Here is a 17,715-nt window from a genome sequence, read left to right on the forward strand (position 1 = left end):
AACCAGAATTGCCACCCCGGCCCGTCGCCTCTCACTGCCGGCCACGCCAGAGTGAAAGAGAGTCCAGCCCCTTTCAAGAGAAGTGGTTCCAGAGCCCTTGCTGTGCGTCGAAGTGAGTCCGACTACATCCAGCCGGAATTTCTCTACTTCGCGCACTAGCTCAGGCTCCTTTCCCCCCAGTGAGGTGACGTTCCACGTCCCAAGAGCGAGCTTATGTAGCCGAGGATCGGACCGCCAAGTGCCCTGCTTTCGGCTGCCGCCCAGCTCACATTGCACCCGACCTCTATGGCCCCTGCTATGGGTGGTGAGCCCATTGGAGGGGTGACCCACGTTGCCTCTTCGGGCTGTGCCCGGCCGGGCCCCATGGGAACAGGCCCGGCCACCAGGCGCTCGCCATCGTGCCCCAACTCCGGGCCTGGCTCCAGAGGGGGCCCCGGTGACCCGCGTCCGGGCGAGGGAAATCTGGGTCCTTTGTTTTTACTTTTCATAGAGGTTTTTATGCAACAGCTAAAATATTTGATATTTAATAAAAAATTCCTACATTGTGGAATTCATTTCTCGTCATCTTGCGATAATAAAACACTTATGTATGCAGTATAGTGTTGTCCTGATACCAATATTTTGGTACCGCTACCAAAGTGTATTTCGATACTTTCCTAAATAGAGGTGACAGCAAAAAATGGCATTATTGTTTTTATTTGAACCAAAAAATCTTGCAAATTAGTCCTTAAATAATATGTTGAACATACTAGACAACTTGTCTTTTAGTAGTAAGTAAACAAACAAAGACTCCTAATTAGTCTGCAGTAACATATTGTGTCATTTATACACCTATTATTTTGTACACATTAAAAAGGACAAACTGTAAAAAATGGATTACTAATCTACTTGTTCATTTACTGTTAATATCTGCTTATTTTCTGTTTGAACATATTCTATCTACACTTCTGGTAAAATGTAATAATCACTTCTTCTTCTCTTCTTTGATACTTGACATTAGTTTTGGACGATACCACACATTTAGGTATGGATGCGATACCAAGTAGTTACAGGATCATACATTGGTCATAATCAAAGTCCTCATGTGTCCAGGGACGTATTTCCTGGCTTTATAAAGATAATATAAATAAATAAAGACTACATACACTCCTGTACTTGGTATCATTACAGTGGATGTCAGGTGTAGATCCACCCATGGTGTTTGTTTACATTGTGACACCGGTGAGCTATTCTATCCTCCTACGGTGTGTAGTGAAGCATGTTTAGCTATTCCCCGTCCTCCAGTGTTAATGCTGCTTGGAAGAAACTCACTTTATTAATGATTTAGATGTGGCTAAAACACTGCGGATGGACGTTAGCTGATAGCTAGCTAGCCATTTCTTAAAGCAGCTCTTCCTGAGGGTGTTTCAGTGTTATAACTTCACCTTTATCTTGACTTTTTACACCAAAATGCCTCCATTCTCCCTTTTCTGTCTTCACACTGTGTCTGCCTGTAAGTACTCTGTGTGTGTGCGCTGCCGAACATGCTCCTCTGCTCGTATAACCAGCAATGTCATGACACCAGCGTGTTACTTTTTTAGAGCTGGTGTAGTACCGTATATGATTGACTAGTAGCGGTATACCAATGAGTCTTCAGGACAACTTACATAAACCAGTGCTTTGTTTTTCTGTGCGTCCTGGAACATGTTGAAGACCACCTCCATGTCGTTCTTCTTCAGGACCAGGTAGTGGGAGTCTGCAAGAGGGGGGGGGGGAGAGGACATGGTCAGCAGACGCGGGTGTTGTCGTGGCAGGAAGTGGCCTACAGCGAGCGCTGATGAGGTGGTGCGCTCGCTCTCTCGTCTCCTTCTTCTCCTCTGGCGAGCGGGGGGGCGGCGCAGCCGGCAGCGGGTTCTGCGGCCACATTTTGTCGCACGCGGCGCTGATGTAGGCGGCCATCTCCACCTCGGTGGGGTTCATCTTGTTCAAGAAGGAGTTGACTTTCCTGCGGAGGGGAGACACACAGGAATAATTAGTTAGAATAATTACGTCTAGGTTATCACTCAACTTTTATGTTTAAAGGCTGTTGCTATAGTTGTTATCAATTGTGCTGAGGTTGTACTTTTCTATGTGTGCAAAGACACAACTTGTGGTCTTTCTTTGCGAAGTTTTCTCTTGTCAGCAGTTTTTTCCAGACCCTGCCTGCTGACAGCCGAAGACGGACATCGAGTACCTCGGGCCGGACAGGACGGAGACGGGGCGAAATCACGGGTGTCTGCACATTTCCATTCTGAATAATCATGTATTGTGTCTACTGGGGGCTGCTGGCAGACTCAGTGATGTTAACTAGGGACCTCCCAAATAAATAGAGGAGCACGGGGGCCTGTACCTTAGAGCATAGGAGGAAACTGTAACTGAGTGTGCAGCCCAATACTTCTTTCCTCATGAGCAAAAATTAAACTCAGTCTCTGCTCGATTCCTTGCTTCTTGTCTCGTTTAATACAAACCCCGTTTCCATATGAGTTGGGAAATTGTGTTAGATGTAAATATAAACGGAATACAATGATTTGCAAATCATTTTCAACCCATATTCAGTTGAATATGCTACAAAGACAACATATTTGATGTTCAAACTGATAAACTTTTTTTTTTTGCATATAATCATTACCTTTAGAATTTGATGCCAGCAACACGTGACAAAGAAGTTGGGAAAGGTGGCAATAAATACTGATAAAGTTGAGGAATGCTCATCAAACATTTATTTGGAACATCCCACAGGCGTGCAGGCTAATTGGGAACAGGTGGGTGCCATGATTGGGTATAAAAGCAGATCTAACATGAATTGATTAACGTGGACCCCGACTTAAACAAGTTGAAAAAATGATTCGGGTGTTACCATTTAGTGGTCAATTGTACGGAATATGTACTGAACTGTGCAATCTATTAATACAAGTATCAATCAATCAATCAATCAATCAATCAATGAATTCCATGAAATGCTAAGTAATTCACAAACAAGGATGGGGCGAGGGTCACCAATTTGCAAGCAAATTTTCGAATAGTTTTAGAACAACATTTCTCAACGAGCTATCGCAAGGAATTTAGGGATTTTACCATCTACGGTCCGTAAAATCATCAAAAGGTTCAGAAAATCTGGAGAAATCACTGCACGTAAGCGATGATATTACAGACTTTTGATCCCTCAGGCGGTACTGCATCAAAATACAGGCATCAGCGTGTAAAGGATATCACCACATGGGCTCAGGAACACTTCATAAAACCACTGTCAGTAACTACAGTTGGTTGCTACATCTGCAAGTGCAAGTTAAAACTCTGCTATGCAAAGCAAAACCCATTTATCAACAACACCCAGGAACGCCGCTGGCTTCTCTGGGCCCGAGCTCATCTAAGATGGACTGATGCAAAGTGGAAAGGTGTTCTGTGGTCTGATGAGTCCACATCTCAAATTATATTTGGAAACTGTGGAAGTGGTGTCCTCCGGAACAAAGAGGAAAATAACCATGCGGATTGTTATAGGCGCAAAGTTCAAAACCCAGCATCTGTGATGGTATGGGGGTGTATTGGTGCCCAAGGCATGGGTAACTTACACATCTGTGAAGGCACCATTAATGCTGAAATGTCCATACAGGTTTTGGAGCAACATATGTTGTCATCCAAGCAACGTTATCATGGACACCCCTGCTTATTTCAGCAAGACAATGCCAAGCCACGTGTTACAACAGCATGGTTTCGTAATAAAAGAGCAGTTACTTTCCTGGCCCGCCTGCAGTCCAGACATGTCTCCCATGGAAAATGTGTGGCGCATTATGAAGCGTAAAATACGACAGCGGAGACCCCGGACTGTTGAACGACTGAAGCTCTACATAAAAAAAGAATCGGAAAGAATTCCAGTTTCAAAGCTTCAACAATTAGTTTCCTCAGTTCCCAAACGTTTATTGAGTGTTGTTAAAAGAAAAGGTGATGTAACACAGTGGTGAACATGCCTTTTCCCAACTACTTTGGCACGTGTTGCTGCCATGAAATTCTAAGTTAATTATTACCTGCAAAAAAAATAAAGTTTGAGTTTCAACATCAAATATCCTATCTTTGTAGTGCATTCAACTGAATATGGGTTGAAAAGGATTTGGAAATCGTTGTATTCCGTTTATATTTACATCTAACACAATTTCCCAAATCATATGGAAACGGGGTTTGTACTTTGGTGTTTGAAAAACCTGCTGTACATTACGTGTGTTTGGGTTCCTTTTTTTCAAGAACTAAAACCAAAAGTCACAATGTCCGATAGAATTCTAAAAAAGTTATGAGAGACCACCTAAAAAACGGAATGGAATTCTACAGTTTTTTACTGAATGGGACACCCAAAACGTACAGGAAAATAAAGAAAGTGGGATTTTCAATATTAACTACGAACAATAAAACACTGAATATTAACAATATTAACTTGATTCCTTGCTTCTGGTCTGGTGTAAGAGATAGTTGGGTGTTTGAACCTGACAGCGTGGGACCACAATGCAAGGCGGGAAGCGGAGAAACACTCACTTCTTCAAGATGGGCATGACCGGTTTCAAAATGGCGTCAAATATGTTGATGAGAATGGAGTTCCCTGCGGAGACGACAGTGTTGGGTTAGTATATCACAGCACACAACAATGCGATCCATCCATCCATTTTCTACCACTTGTCCCTTTTCGGGGTGCTGGAGCCTATCTTAGCTGCAGAAAAAACATTGTTCCAAATAGTCAAACTATACTAGTTTTTCTTTTCACACCTTTGTTGACATTAAAAGTCACTCAAGGTGTTCAAACTCTGGCTTGCGGCTCATATTTTTTTTATTTTTTTTATTTTTTTACAGTTCGCGGCACTATCTATGAATGTCGTCGAAAAGTAAACAAACATCAAAAAGTGGAATGAAAAGAGCACAAAAAGGGTGCAATGCAGACAGAAAAAAAGTTGCAGTGTTGACACGAGAGGGATAGGACGGAGAGACAAAAACAACAACAATAACAACAATAGAGCAACATCAACAAATAGGATATGTACAAAAGATGGTAAAAGTGATAGCAAAGAAGCAGTTAGCGAAATAAATACAGAAATGACAAAGAGCATTATTACACTACAAATGGATCAATACAAATACCAATAGAAATATCACTATTGATAATGAACAATAACAATAATGTACCTCTATTATCAACAATACAGTTGTTCAAATGCAACAATACTTATATGTAATGATAACTAGACATACAAAAGAAAGCAGATAAACGGAGGGGAAGAAAAGCCACCTATATTAACCTTGTAGATTGTTATAGTAACAATGGGTTAAGCTTTGCCAGTGTGCCATGTGTTACCCAGTTTATCCTAGGGCAACAACGTTAATTTATGTTTGATGAAACGTGATTATATGCAAGAGTGTATGTATGTATATGTACAGTATGTGTATATGTATGTTTGTACAGTGAATGTATATGTACATGTATGTGTATATGTATGTTTGTACAGTGAATGTCTCTGTACATGTATGTGTATATGTATGTTTGTACGATGAATGTATATGTACATGTATGTGTATATGTATGTTTGTACAGTGAATGTATATGTACATGTATGTGTATATGTATGTTTGTACGATGAATGTATATGTACAGTATGGGTATATGTATATTTTTACAGTGAATGTATATGTACAGTATGTGTTTATGTATGTTTGTACAGTGAATGTATAAGTTTATGTATATGTATGTTTGTACAGTGAATGTATATATACATGTATATGTATGTTTGTACAGTGAATGTATATGTTCATGTATGTGTAAATGTATGTTTGTACAGTGAATGTATAAGTTTATGTATATGTATGTTTGTACAGTGAATGTATATGTAAATGTATGTGTATGTTTGTATATGTACATGTATGTGTATATGTGTGTTTGTACAGTGAATGTATATCTACATGTATGTGTACACTGTATGTATGTTTGTACTGTGAATGTATATGTACATGTATATGTATGTTTGTATATGTACATGTATGTGTATATGTGTGTTTGTACAGTGAATGTATATCTACATGTATGTGTATATGTATGTTTGTACAGTGAATGTATATGTACATGTGTACATGTATATTTGTACAGTGAAAGTATCTGTAAATTTATGTGTATATGTATGTTTGTACCGTGAATGTAAATGTACAGTATGTGTATATGTATGTTTGTACAGTGAATGTATATCTACATGTATGTTTGTATATGTACATGTATGTGTATATGTGTTTGTACAGTGAATGTATATCTACATGTATGTGTATATGTATTTTTGTACAGTGAATGTACATCTAAATGTATGTTTGTATATGTACATGTATGTGTATATGTGTTTGTACAGTGAATGTATATCTACATGTATGTGTATATGTATGTTTGTACAGTGAATGTATATCTACATGTATATGTATATGTATTTTTGTACAGTGAATGTATATGTACATGTATGTTTGTACAGTGAATGTATATGTAAATGTATGTTTGTATATGTACATGTATGTGTATATGTATTTGTACAGTGAATGTATATCTACATGTATGTCCATATGTATGTTTGTAGCGTGAAAGTATCTGTAAATGTATGTGTATATGTATGTTTGTACCGTGATTGTATATGTACAGTATGTGTATATGTATGTTTGTACAGTGAATGTATATGTACATGTATGTTTGTACATGTACATGTATGTGTATATGTGTTTGTACAGTGAATGTATATCTACATGTATGTGTATATGTATGTTTGTACAGTGAATGTATATCTACATGTATATGTATATGTACATGTATATGTATGTTTGTACAGTGAATGTATATGTACAGTATGTGTATATGTATGTTTGTACAGTGAAAGTAGCTGTACATGTATGTGTATATGTATGTTTGTAGAGTGAAAGTATCTTTAAATGTATGTGTATATGTATATTTGTACCGTGAATGTATATGTACAGTATGTGTATATGTATGTTTGTACAGTGAAAGTAGCTGTACATGTATGTGTATATGTATGTTTGTAGAGTGAAAGTATCTTTAAATGTATGTGTATATGTATATTTGTACCGTGAATGTATATGTACAGTATGTGTATATGTATGTTTGTACAGTGAATGTATATCTACATGTATGTGTATATGTATGTTTGTATAGTGAAGGTATATGTACATGTATGTGTATATGTATGTTTGTACCGTGAATGTATACAGTATGTACAGTATTTGTATATGTATGTTTGTGCAGTGAATGTATATGTACATGCATGTGTTTTTACAGTGGAGGTATATGTACATGTATGTGTATATGTATGTTTGTACCGTGAATGTATATATACATGTATGTGTTTGTACAGTGGATGTATATGTACATGTATATGTATGTTTGTACAGTGGATGTATACGTACAGTATGTGTATATGTATGTTTGTACCGTGAATGTATATGTACAGAATGTACGTGTTGACTGTAATAATACGGAGATGCCATGCAGGCAATCAATGCTCCAAAAAATAATAAGTTAAAGTACCAATGATTGTCACACACACACTAGGTGTGGCGAAATTTGTCCTCTGCATTTGACCCGTCCCCTTGTTCGCCCCCTGGGAGGTGAGGGGAGCAGTGGGCAGCTGCAGTGGCCACGCCCGGGAATCATTTATGGTGATTTAACCCCCAATTCCAACCCTTGATGCTGAGTGCCAAGCAGGGAGGTAATGGCTCCCATTTTTTTAGTCTTTGGTATGACTTGAATAATAATTTATCAAAACCAATGTTGTGAATTATTATTGACCTAATTAAGCCTTCAATTACATCACATAAATTCCACTCTGAAATATTCTGAGGTGAAAGGTTGCATATTTTGCATGTAAAAAACAGTTTTCTTTGGCAGAAAGGGCATAAAAATAACTAAACCAGAGCTGGGCAAGTGTTTTGACTCGGGGGCCACATTGAGAGAAAAAATGTGTGTGTGTGTGTGTGTGTGTGTGTGTGTGTGTGTGTGTGTGTGTGTGTGTGTGTGTGTGTGTAAATAATCCACTTTCAACAATATTTTTGGGTGAAATATTGCATATTTTGTGTGTTTGCTGTATAAAATAAAGTTTTCTTTGACAGAAAGGTTAGGAAACAAACTAAACAAACAAAAAAAGACTTACCATCGACGGATAGATCTGAATTTGATTGAGAGACTTAAGCGTTGAAGGGAAACAATAAAAAAGGATGATCATCCATCCATCCATTTTTCACCGCTTTTTCCCTTTGGGGTGGCGGGGGGCGCTGGTGCCTATCTCAGCTACAATCGGCCGGAAGGCGGGGTACACCCTGGACAAGTCGCCACCTCATCGCAGATATTTATAATTTATATTTATTTACTTATATTTATTTTTATATTATTATTTTAATTTATATTTACTTACTTATATTTATTTACTTATTTATTTACATTTTTGTCAATTGCCACCTCTTCCCAGCAGACCCTCACAATGTGTTTGGGCCTGCCAGGTCTGTCCGGCATCGTCCCCCACCATCGCAGCCAACTCACCACCAGGTGGTGATCGGTAGAAAGCTCCTCCCCTCTCTTCACCAGAGTGTCCAAAACATGAGGCCGCAAATCTATAACTTGTTTATAGAAGTCTTCCTTATCTTTCTTCCGTTTTAAAAGTCTCTCTGTATCAATGGAGATCTTCCTTTATTACCCCTTGCTTTGATTGAGAGTCCAGTTTAGAAAACTGTTCTATTTTAGATATGTAATCCTCCATGATAAAAGTGCAAGCGAGAAGAAAAAAGTCTTCCTTATCTTTCTTCCGTTTTAAAAGTCTCTTTGTATCGATGGAGATCTTCCTTTATTACCCCCATCTTCGATTGAAAGTCCAGTTTAGAAAACTGTTTTATTTTAGATATGTAAACCTCCATGTTAAAAGTGCAAGCGAGAGGAAAAAATAAACAATCGCTGCTCACTCTTGCTGCTTGTTGTCACTTCTTCTGCAGCCGAGTAGTCGCCAGAAGGATCACCAGCGCCCTCTACCACCAGGAGGCGGGAGTCATTTAATGACTCATATTTGACACACGCAGCTACGGTATATTAATAAAACATAGTTGCTTACTGTGCTTTTTAGCATATTCAATAACTTGGACCTTTAATCCTACTGAATAGCTCTTAATCTTCTTCCCTTTATTGAAATCAGCCTCCTCCATTTTGAAAATGATAACAGGTGAAGTGTCACTTGTGACGTGACGAGTTTGACCCGGCGGAAATTCTAGGCATATGCTAATTATTTTGCGAAACGAGTTTGACGCGGCGTTAATCCTGAGCCGGCGGTAATGCTAAGCATGCTCTAATTATTTTGTGAAACGAGTTTGTAATTCTAGGCAGGCACATAAGAAATTCAAGGAAATACGGTATACATTTTCGGCAGGAGCGACTTATACTCCGAAATAGACGGTATGACACGGTTACGCTGCCGAGCTCTAAACAGCACCGACACTCGACAACAACACATCCTTTGCTGACTATAATTACTACTTTGCACAAGATATTTTTAAACCCAAATAGGTGAAATTAGATCATCTCCCACTAGTGTGCTGCGGCACAGTGGTTGAAAAACACTGATATAGGGATTGAAGCTTTAAATGAAAAAATATAAATTATTATTAGGACAGGTATCTTTCCCGGTCCTCAGGACCAAACTTAAGCGGAGCCCTAAAGGTTAAAAAAATCTAAATATGATATTGGTTTTGAAAATGGAAAATCCACAAATGGCCCCCAGTGCGGCCCCTAGTGGAGAAGGTTTGGACACCCCATGTTTAATTAACCCCTCGGTGCCCCTTTGAAATGAGAAAAATGTTACGTTTTCCACCCTAAAGCCACAAGATGGTCTCTCTCAAACGTGATGGAAGATTTCATCATTTTTTTAACAATTCAATATCCAAGACCTGTTCATGAATATAAATCGAGGCTGTCAAAAATAACGAGCTTGCGTATTTTAAATGACGGCATTTATCATGGCAACATGCAGATTGATCATTCTGACCGCACACGCTCCATCACCTTGACTCATTTCACTCCGAAATAGACCCAGACGGCACTTTGGGATAAACGGTTAGCAGGTTTTGTTTAAATTAATGAGGGAAATTCTTTAAAAAGTTGCAACATTGGAAGAATAAATATGCATTTGTCTTTTTTTTCCAGCAAATTTAAAATGATGCAAGCGAGTAATAAACTTTTAATCCAAATTAAAAGTGTGATTAATTTCACAGCACAATTATGAATTTTGTGTGTGTTTGTATTAGAGATGCGCGGTTTGCGGTCTCATCCGCAAACCGCGGATCATTCGGGTGAGTTCATCCGGAAATATTTGATATACATGGTTCTGGGATCGGTATCCTTTGCCATTCAAAGAGCCATTTAAGACCCGTGTCACAAAGCGAAAAAGACAATAGGAGACGCTAATATTCTCTAGAATGACTACCGGCAGTCACCCAGATAATAAGTATTAGGGCGTGCTATGAAGTCATTGACTTTTCCGCCCTCTACAACATGTACGATCTGCTTGTCAGTCCAGCATCATGTTGTGTGTGGCTTCCGCGGCAACACGCACGCGACTGCAAGGCATACTGGGTGACGCAGAGTACACCAATGGTTGTGATATAAACAATTTTAACACTCTTAGTAATATGCGCCACGCCGTGAAACCACACCAAACAAGATTGACAAACACATTTCGGGAGAACATCCTCACAGTAACACAACATAAACGCAACACAACAAATACCCATAATCCTTTGTATCCATGACACTTCCTGATTATTTTATACAGCAGCAAACCCCGCCACCCCACCACCCCATGCGTCGGTAAGGTGGGCGGAGTTGGGGGTGCGGGGGTGTAAAATATATTCAAGAAGTCTCACAAACACAAAGGATTCTGGGTATTTGTTGTGTTGCGTTTATGTTGTGTTACTGTGAGGATGATCTCCCGAAATGTGTTTGTCAATCTTGTTTGGTGTGGTTTAACAGCGTGGCGCATATTATTAAGAGTGTTAAAATTGTTTATATCACAACCATCAATGTACTCTGTATCACCCAGTATGCCTTTCAATCTTGTACGTGTGATTGCGGACTCATGTTGCCAGACTAATAATCGGTGTGTAAATGTTGTTGAAGGTGTCAAAGGCAATGGCTTCACAGCACGCCCATATCCTTGTCATCAGGATGAACTCCAATTGGATAATCGCGAGAACTTTAGCGGTTCCAATTGTCTTCGTTACTCTGTGAAACGGGTTTAGACAGCTCTGTGAGTGGTAAAGGTGGCCGAGCTCTGATGTATTTCAGCGGGCAGGTGGCGAGCGGGTGGCGGGCGGATGCGTTTCTGATAAAATGTTGGTTCGGGTGGACGGCGGGTGGATGACGACTTTGGTGACGCGGTTGCGGATGATATAATTGCCTATCCGCGCATCTCTAGTTTGTATGCTTTTATGTAGACAGGACTTTTAAATTAGGAACAGTCTGCTGCACCCTGGTGGTTTAAGGGTGTTTATTTATGGGAGAAGCGTTATTAGGATTGGAGTATGTGGGAAATATGAATATAATAAACACTAATGGTCCCTAGGGTCAACAGTGTAGGGGTGAATGCAACCTTTCGCTAAATGCCTTGGAAGTGGATTAAAATAAATTTTTTTGTACAATATATGGAGTGTAAAAATATCCAATAAGCAGACCAAGGTGCATCAAAGGCTTATGTTGAAATGTTACCGTATTTTCCGGACCATAGGACTATATTTTTTATATATACAATATTCGAGGATTTGGTACATTGGGCGCACCGGGTTATAAGGCGCACTGTTGAGTTTTAAAGGGAAAAAAAGGCTTTTAAGTGCACTTTATAGTCCGGAAAATATGGTAATTAAATCTTGTGTCACCAGGCAGACTTCAAAGTGCCCCCACACTCGCTGATAGTCCCTCCCAGGCTGCTGCGACAGTGACATTTTTTTTGTTGCAGACTGTCAGAGACTAAGGAGACACGCCAAATATCGGAACATGAGATGACCTGTCGAGAAGGAAAAGAGCCAGGGTTTGGTCTCTTGTTTTTAGATTTTTGGACATACAGCATCTTAAAAACTATAAATTACGTATTATATAAATTAAACTTTGCCTGTACAGTTACTAAAATGTATTATCAAAAAGTAAACACACTTCAAGTGGAATAAAAGAGCAAAAAGGTGCAATTTAGCGAGGAAAAGTTGCAGTGTCGACTCTAAAAACACTAAAACCATTTTTTCCTTTATAGCGCTCATTGCTCAAAATATAATAATTGTTGTTATTAATGACCTAATTTAGCCTTCAATTACTTCACAAGAATTCCACTTTTAAATATTTTTGGATGAAATATTGCATATTTTGTGTTTGACATATAAAATAAAGTTTTCTTTGACAGAAAGGGCATAAAACATAACAAAAAAACATGAAAAACCCCCACAATTTTGATTTACAGATAGTTCTGAATTTGATGGAGAGACTTAAGCGGTGAAAGGAAAACATTTAAAAAATGTATGACTTTTTATTTTATTTTTTTTAACATTTTATTAATGGGGTCCTTTTTGGATGAGACTTAAAAAAAACGAACACCGTCTTTGCTCAATAAATAATAATGAATTAAAATTAATGTTATGAATTCTCCAATTACTTCACATTAAATAATCCACTTTCAACAATATTTTGGGGGGAAATATTGCATATTTACAAAGTCAGTCCCAGGCTGGCCTGCAATGGCCTCCATCTTGAATACGCTAGATCAACATTTATTCGGGTTTTGTCTCTTCTTCTTTTTTTTTGCTTTTTAGACTTACAGCATCTTTCTTTTCTTCCTCTGATTTCCTCTTTTTGTTGTTTTACACAGTATACAGCAGTTGCCCGATTGGTACCGGGCCGCAGAAGAATTTTTTATTTAAAAAAAAAAAAATGTTTCAATTAAATCGACATAAAAAACACAATATACACTTACAATTAGTGCACCAACCACAAGAAAATCCCTTTTTCATGACAAAAACGTCCCTTTTTCATGACAAAGAAAAAAAAAATAAAAAATAGATAAATAAATAAATAAAAAAAATAAATAAAAAAGGACACCCCCGCCCCACCGTCCCCCCCGGGCCGCAGGACAAATTATTAAGCGTTGACCGGTCCGCGGATACAAAAAGGTTGGGGACCACTGGTGTACAGTATACACTGAGAACAAGTTGTCACTATATATTGTGTCAGCCAATGAGGAGGCTCCTTCGCTCACACCTCCTTTCTGCCAGGAAAACTAATTTTTTTGTTTTTTGGAGGTTTTATTTATCAAAAAACTTCATCATGAGGCACAAACAGCATGCAGACTTACCATTTCCTCAGAAATGATGACTGTTAGGCATACTTGCCAACCTTGAGACCTACGATTTCGGGAGGTGGATGTTAGGGGGTGTGGTCGGGGGTTGGGCGAGGGGCGTGGTTGGGGGCGTGGTTAAGAGGGGAGGAGTATATTTACAGCTTTCCTTCCATCCATTTACCCACCGCTTAATCTCTTTGGGGTCGCTGGTCCCTATCTCAGCTACAATCGGGCGGAAGGCGGCGTACACCCTGGAAAAGTCGCCACCTCATCGCAGTATGTGTAGAAATCTTTATCTATAATTGAATCACCCGATTGTAGCTGAGATAGGCGCCGCCCCCCGCGACCCCGAAAGGGAATAAGCGGTAGGAAATGGATGGATGGATGAATCACTTGTTTATTTTTCAACAAGTTTTTAGTTATTCTTATATCTTTTTTTCCAATTAGTTCAAGAAAGACCACTACAAATGAGCAATATTTTGCACTGTTATACAATTTAATAAATCAGAAACTGATGACATTAGTGCTGTATTTTACTTCTTTGCTACTTGAATTAAAAAAAATGTTCACAAAAGGTTGAGAACCACTGCTCTAAAAGCCGTAGATGTTATTGTCACATATGCATGCACAGTAGATGGCGGTATTGTCCTGTTTAAGAGTGTCACACCATTGCTGTTTACGGCAGACGAACTGCTTTACGGTAGACGAAAACGTGACTGCTGTTGTGTGTTGTTGCTGCACTGGGAGGACGTTAAAGAGACTGCCTAACAATAAACCCACATAAGAAACCAAGAACTCGCCCTCGATCATTCTACAGTTACCGTATAACGTCATTGGGCAGGCACGCTGTTTATATTGTGGGAAAGAAGAAAATTAATACATTAGAAAAATGGTTTGATAAAAACAGACTATCCTTGAATCTCAGTAAAACTAAAATAATGCTATTTGGTAAAAGTAGAAAAGAGCATCAGACACAAATACAAATAGATGGAATAGATATCAAAAGGGTAAAAGAAACAAGATTTTTTGGATTATTAATAGATGATAAAATGAACTGGAAATCTCATATACAAAACATACAACATAAGGTGGCAAAAAATATTTCAATAATGAATAAAGCAAAATACGTCCTGAGCCAAAAATCACTTTATATTCTCTACTGCTCGCTAGTGTTACCATATCTGAGTTATTGTGCAGAAATATGGGGAAACAACTACAAATGTGCGCTACATTCGTTAACTGTGTTACAAAAAAGATCGATTAGAATAATACACAATGTTGGATATAGAGAACATACAAACCCTTTATTTATTGAGTCAAAAATATTAAAGCTCGATGACTTGATAAAATTGCAAACAGCTAAATTGATGTACAAAGTAAATTATAACCTGCTACCAAAGAATGTACAACAATTCTTCTCAACTAAAGAGGAGAAATATAACCTTAGAGGAAAATCTAACTTAAAACATTTGTATGCCCGTACAACACTTAAAACTTTTAGAATATCAGTATGTGGAATTAAATTATGGAATGGATTAAGTAAAGAAGTTAAACATTGTACTGATATGATCCACTTTAAGAGGATGTTTAAATTAATAGTGCTTACGAAGTACAAAGAAGAAGTATTATGAGAAACACTTTCAAACTTATTGAAAATAAGATATTCTTCATCTTAGTATGTTAATAATGACTGAAAGAATTAAGTACATGTTAGAAAACTGCTGTGTTACTCACTCACAGATGTCATTTTGCTATTTTGATATTTTGCTGTAAAGAAGGTCAGTGAATTAAAGTATATATTTGTGGGCGCTCAAGTGGAAAAGGGGTAGGATTAAATAAGCTTTGCTTCTTCCTACTCCTTTTCGGACATGATGTATTGTGTATTGCGAAATGATGAAATTACCTGATGTATAATGTTGTATGTATGTCATGTTTGAAATAAACTAAGAAAAGAAAAGAAAAGAAAGAAAGCGGACGTGAAAAAAGGCTGTCGACACATCACTCGGGTCCGCATGGACCTGGAGGGGGCGTGGCCTCCAGCTACGCCGGAATTTCGGGAGATTTTTGGGAGAAAATTTGTCTGGGGAGGTTTTCGGGAGAGGCGCTGAATTTCGGGAGTCTCTCGGAAAATCCGGGAGGGTTGGCAAGTATGCTGTTAGGATATACTGTATAATGCTACTAGGACTTTTTTTCCCCGTTAAAGAATATAAATTAAGTAACCACACTTTAAAACTTTGCCTGTACATTTAGTAAAAAGTATAATCAAAAAGTAAACGCATGAAAAAGTGGAATAAAAGAGCAAACAGGTGCAATGTAGCGAGGAAAAGTTGCAGTGTGGACTCTAATAACACTAACACCATTTTTTTCCTTTTCAGCGGTCATTGCTCAAAATATAATAATGAATCAAAATCGTTGTTGTGAATTAGTGACCTAATTAGGGCCTTCAATTACTTCACATAAATTCCACTTTGAAATATTTGTGGGTGAAATCTTGCATATTTTGTGTGTTTGCCGTATAAAATAAAGTTTTCTTTGACAGAAAGGGCATCAATCAATCAAAGTTGACTTACCGTATTTTTCGGACAATAAGTCGCCGTCTTCTCCACAGTAAAGCCAGGGGTGAGACTTGGCCAAATAAAAAAAATAAAAAATAATGATAATATATATATATATATATATTTTTTTTTATTTTTAGCTTTGGCCAAGTCTCACCCACGGCCAAACTACAAAAAAAAAAAAAACGCGACTTATAGTCCGAAAAATACGTTATATAGCCTTAAATCACGAGAGTCTCAAAGGGCTGCACAAGCCACGATGACATCGGCTCAGATCCCCCATCAGGGCAAGGAAAAACTTAACCCAATGGGACAATGAGAAACCTCGATTTTGTCTTCCGGGGTTTTATGTACTAAAATAACTCATAAAGGCACAGACAGCACACAGATTTATCATATTTTTTTTAGAAATGATGACTGTTAGGATATACTGTGTGATGCTAGTAGGACTTTTTTTCTTTAGACCAGGGGTGTCCAAAGTGTGGCCCGCAGCTATTTGTTTAGTTGCCCGCCACACATTCTGGAAATGCTATTGCGAAAAATAAAAAATAAAATTAAAAACAACACTAAAAAAAGTAGAATGAGGTGAAATCTAACGGGGAAAAGTTGCAATGTTGACACAAAGCTGCCATGCAGGCTGCTTGTTTTTCTTTAGTTTTTCTTTATTTTGCTCTCATTGCCAATGCTAAAAAAAAAAAAAAGTACTTTTTTTTTTTTAAATAATGAATTATTGACCTATTTAGGGCTCCAATTACTTCAAATATTTCACTTTATGTTTTATGTGGAAAATATTATGTGCAAATACTGTGTGGTTGCCATATAAAAACAGTGTTTTCTTTGACAAAAGAGCATAAAACCAACAAAATAATAGTTCAAACATAAAATCGACAGATATATCTGAAGTTGATCTCGTAACTTAAGTGTTGAAAGTAAAACAAATAACAATAAAAATGTATCACTTTATGAGTAGGGGACGTTTTGAATCCCAAAGATATTTAGTTGGATTTTATTTACTTTTCACTGTGATTACTCAGAAATAATAATACATTTAAATCAATGGTGTCCTGCATTATTGATCTTTTTAGGGCTCCAATTACTTCAGATCAAACATTGATTTCTGAAAGTTTTGGGCAATGCGGGAAATACTGCATATTTCAGTTTTACTATAAAAGACTGAAAAGGCATAAAACCTTTTTTTTTTTTTTTTTTTTTTTTTTTTAAACTTTATATCCACCTGAAGTTGATATAGAGTTATACAGTAAGCATTACATAAAAAATTAAAATAATAATTTGACTTATTTTTTACCATGTTAATGACGGAGACCCTCTATGGTTTCTGGGAGTCCTTAAGGTAAAAAAAAAAAAAAAAGAATCCATATAATTTGTTATGGTTTGAAAATGAAAAATATCAAAACGGCCCCCACATGGTTTAAATTTTCCGTGTGTGGCCCTCAGTGGAAAAAGTTTGGACACCCCTGCTTTAGACTATAAATTAAATACCCCCGCTTTAAAACTGTGCAGCTTCTAAAATGTTTTATGATGGTGACAGTTAAACTGGACAGCACTTAAGACCCATTAAAGGCCTACTGAAATGAGATTTTCTTATTTAAACAGGGATAGCAGGTCCGTTCTATGTGTCATACTTGATCATTTCGCGATATTGCCATATTTTTGCTGAAAGGATTTAGTAGAGAACATCGACAATAAAGTTCGCAACTTTTGTTTGCTAATAAAAAGGCCTTGCCTGTACCGGAAGTAGCAGACGATGT

At 37.8% G+C, this 17,715-nt stretch overlaps 1 protein-coding gene across 1 annotated transcript in view; it reads right to left on the bottom strand.

Annotated features, from left to right (window-relative positions):
* Positions 1 to 17,715, bottom strand: part of si:rp71-46j2.7 (uncharacterized) — a 100,097-nt gene that overhangs the window by 15,576 nt on the left and 66,806 nt on the right. Inside the window, exons 12-14 of the mRNA XM_061899658.1 lie at positions 4,540 to 4,603; positions 1,806 to 1,984; positions 1,647 to 1,735 (exon numbers count right to left, since the gene is read on the bottom strand). Of these exons, the coding sequence (XP_061755642.1) occupies positions 1,647 to 1,735; positions 1,806 to 1,984; positions 4,540 to 4,603 (332 nt within the window). The remainder of the gene's footprint in view (positions 1 to 1,646; positions 1,736 to 1,805; positions 1,985 to 4,539; positions 4,604 to 17,715) is intronic.

The sequence above is a fragment of the Nerophis ophidion genome, linkage group LG05 (assembly GCF_033978795.1).
Source record: "Nerophis ophidion isolate RoL-2023_Sa linkage group LG05, RoL_Noph_v1.0, whole genome shotgun sequence".
Lineage (NCBI taxonomy): Eukaryota > Metazoa > Chordata > Actinopteri > Syngnathiformes > Syngnathidae > Nerophis > Nerophis ophidion.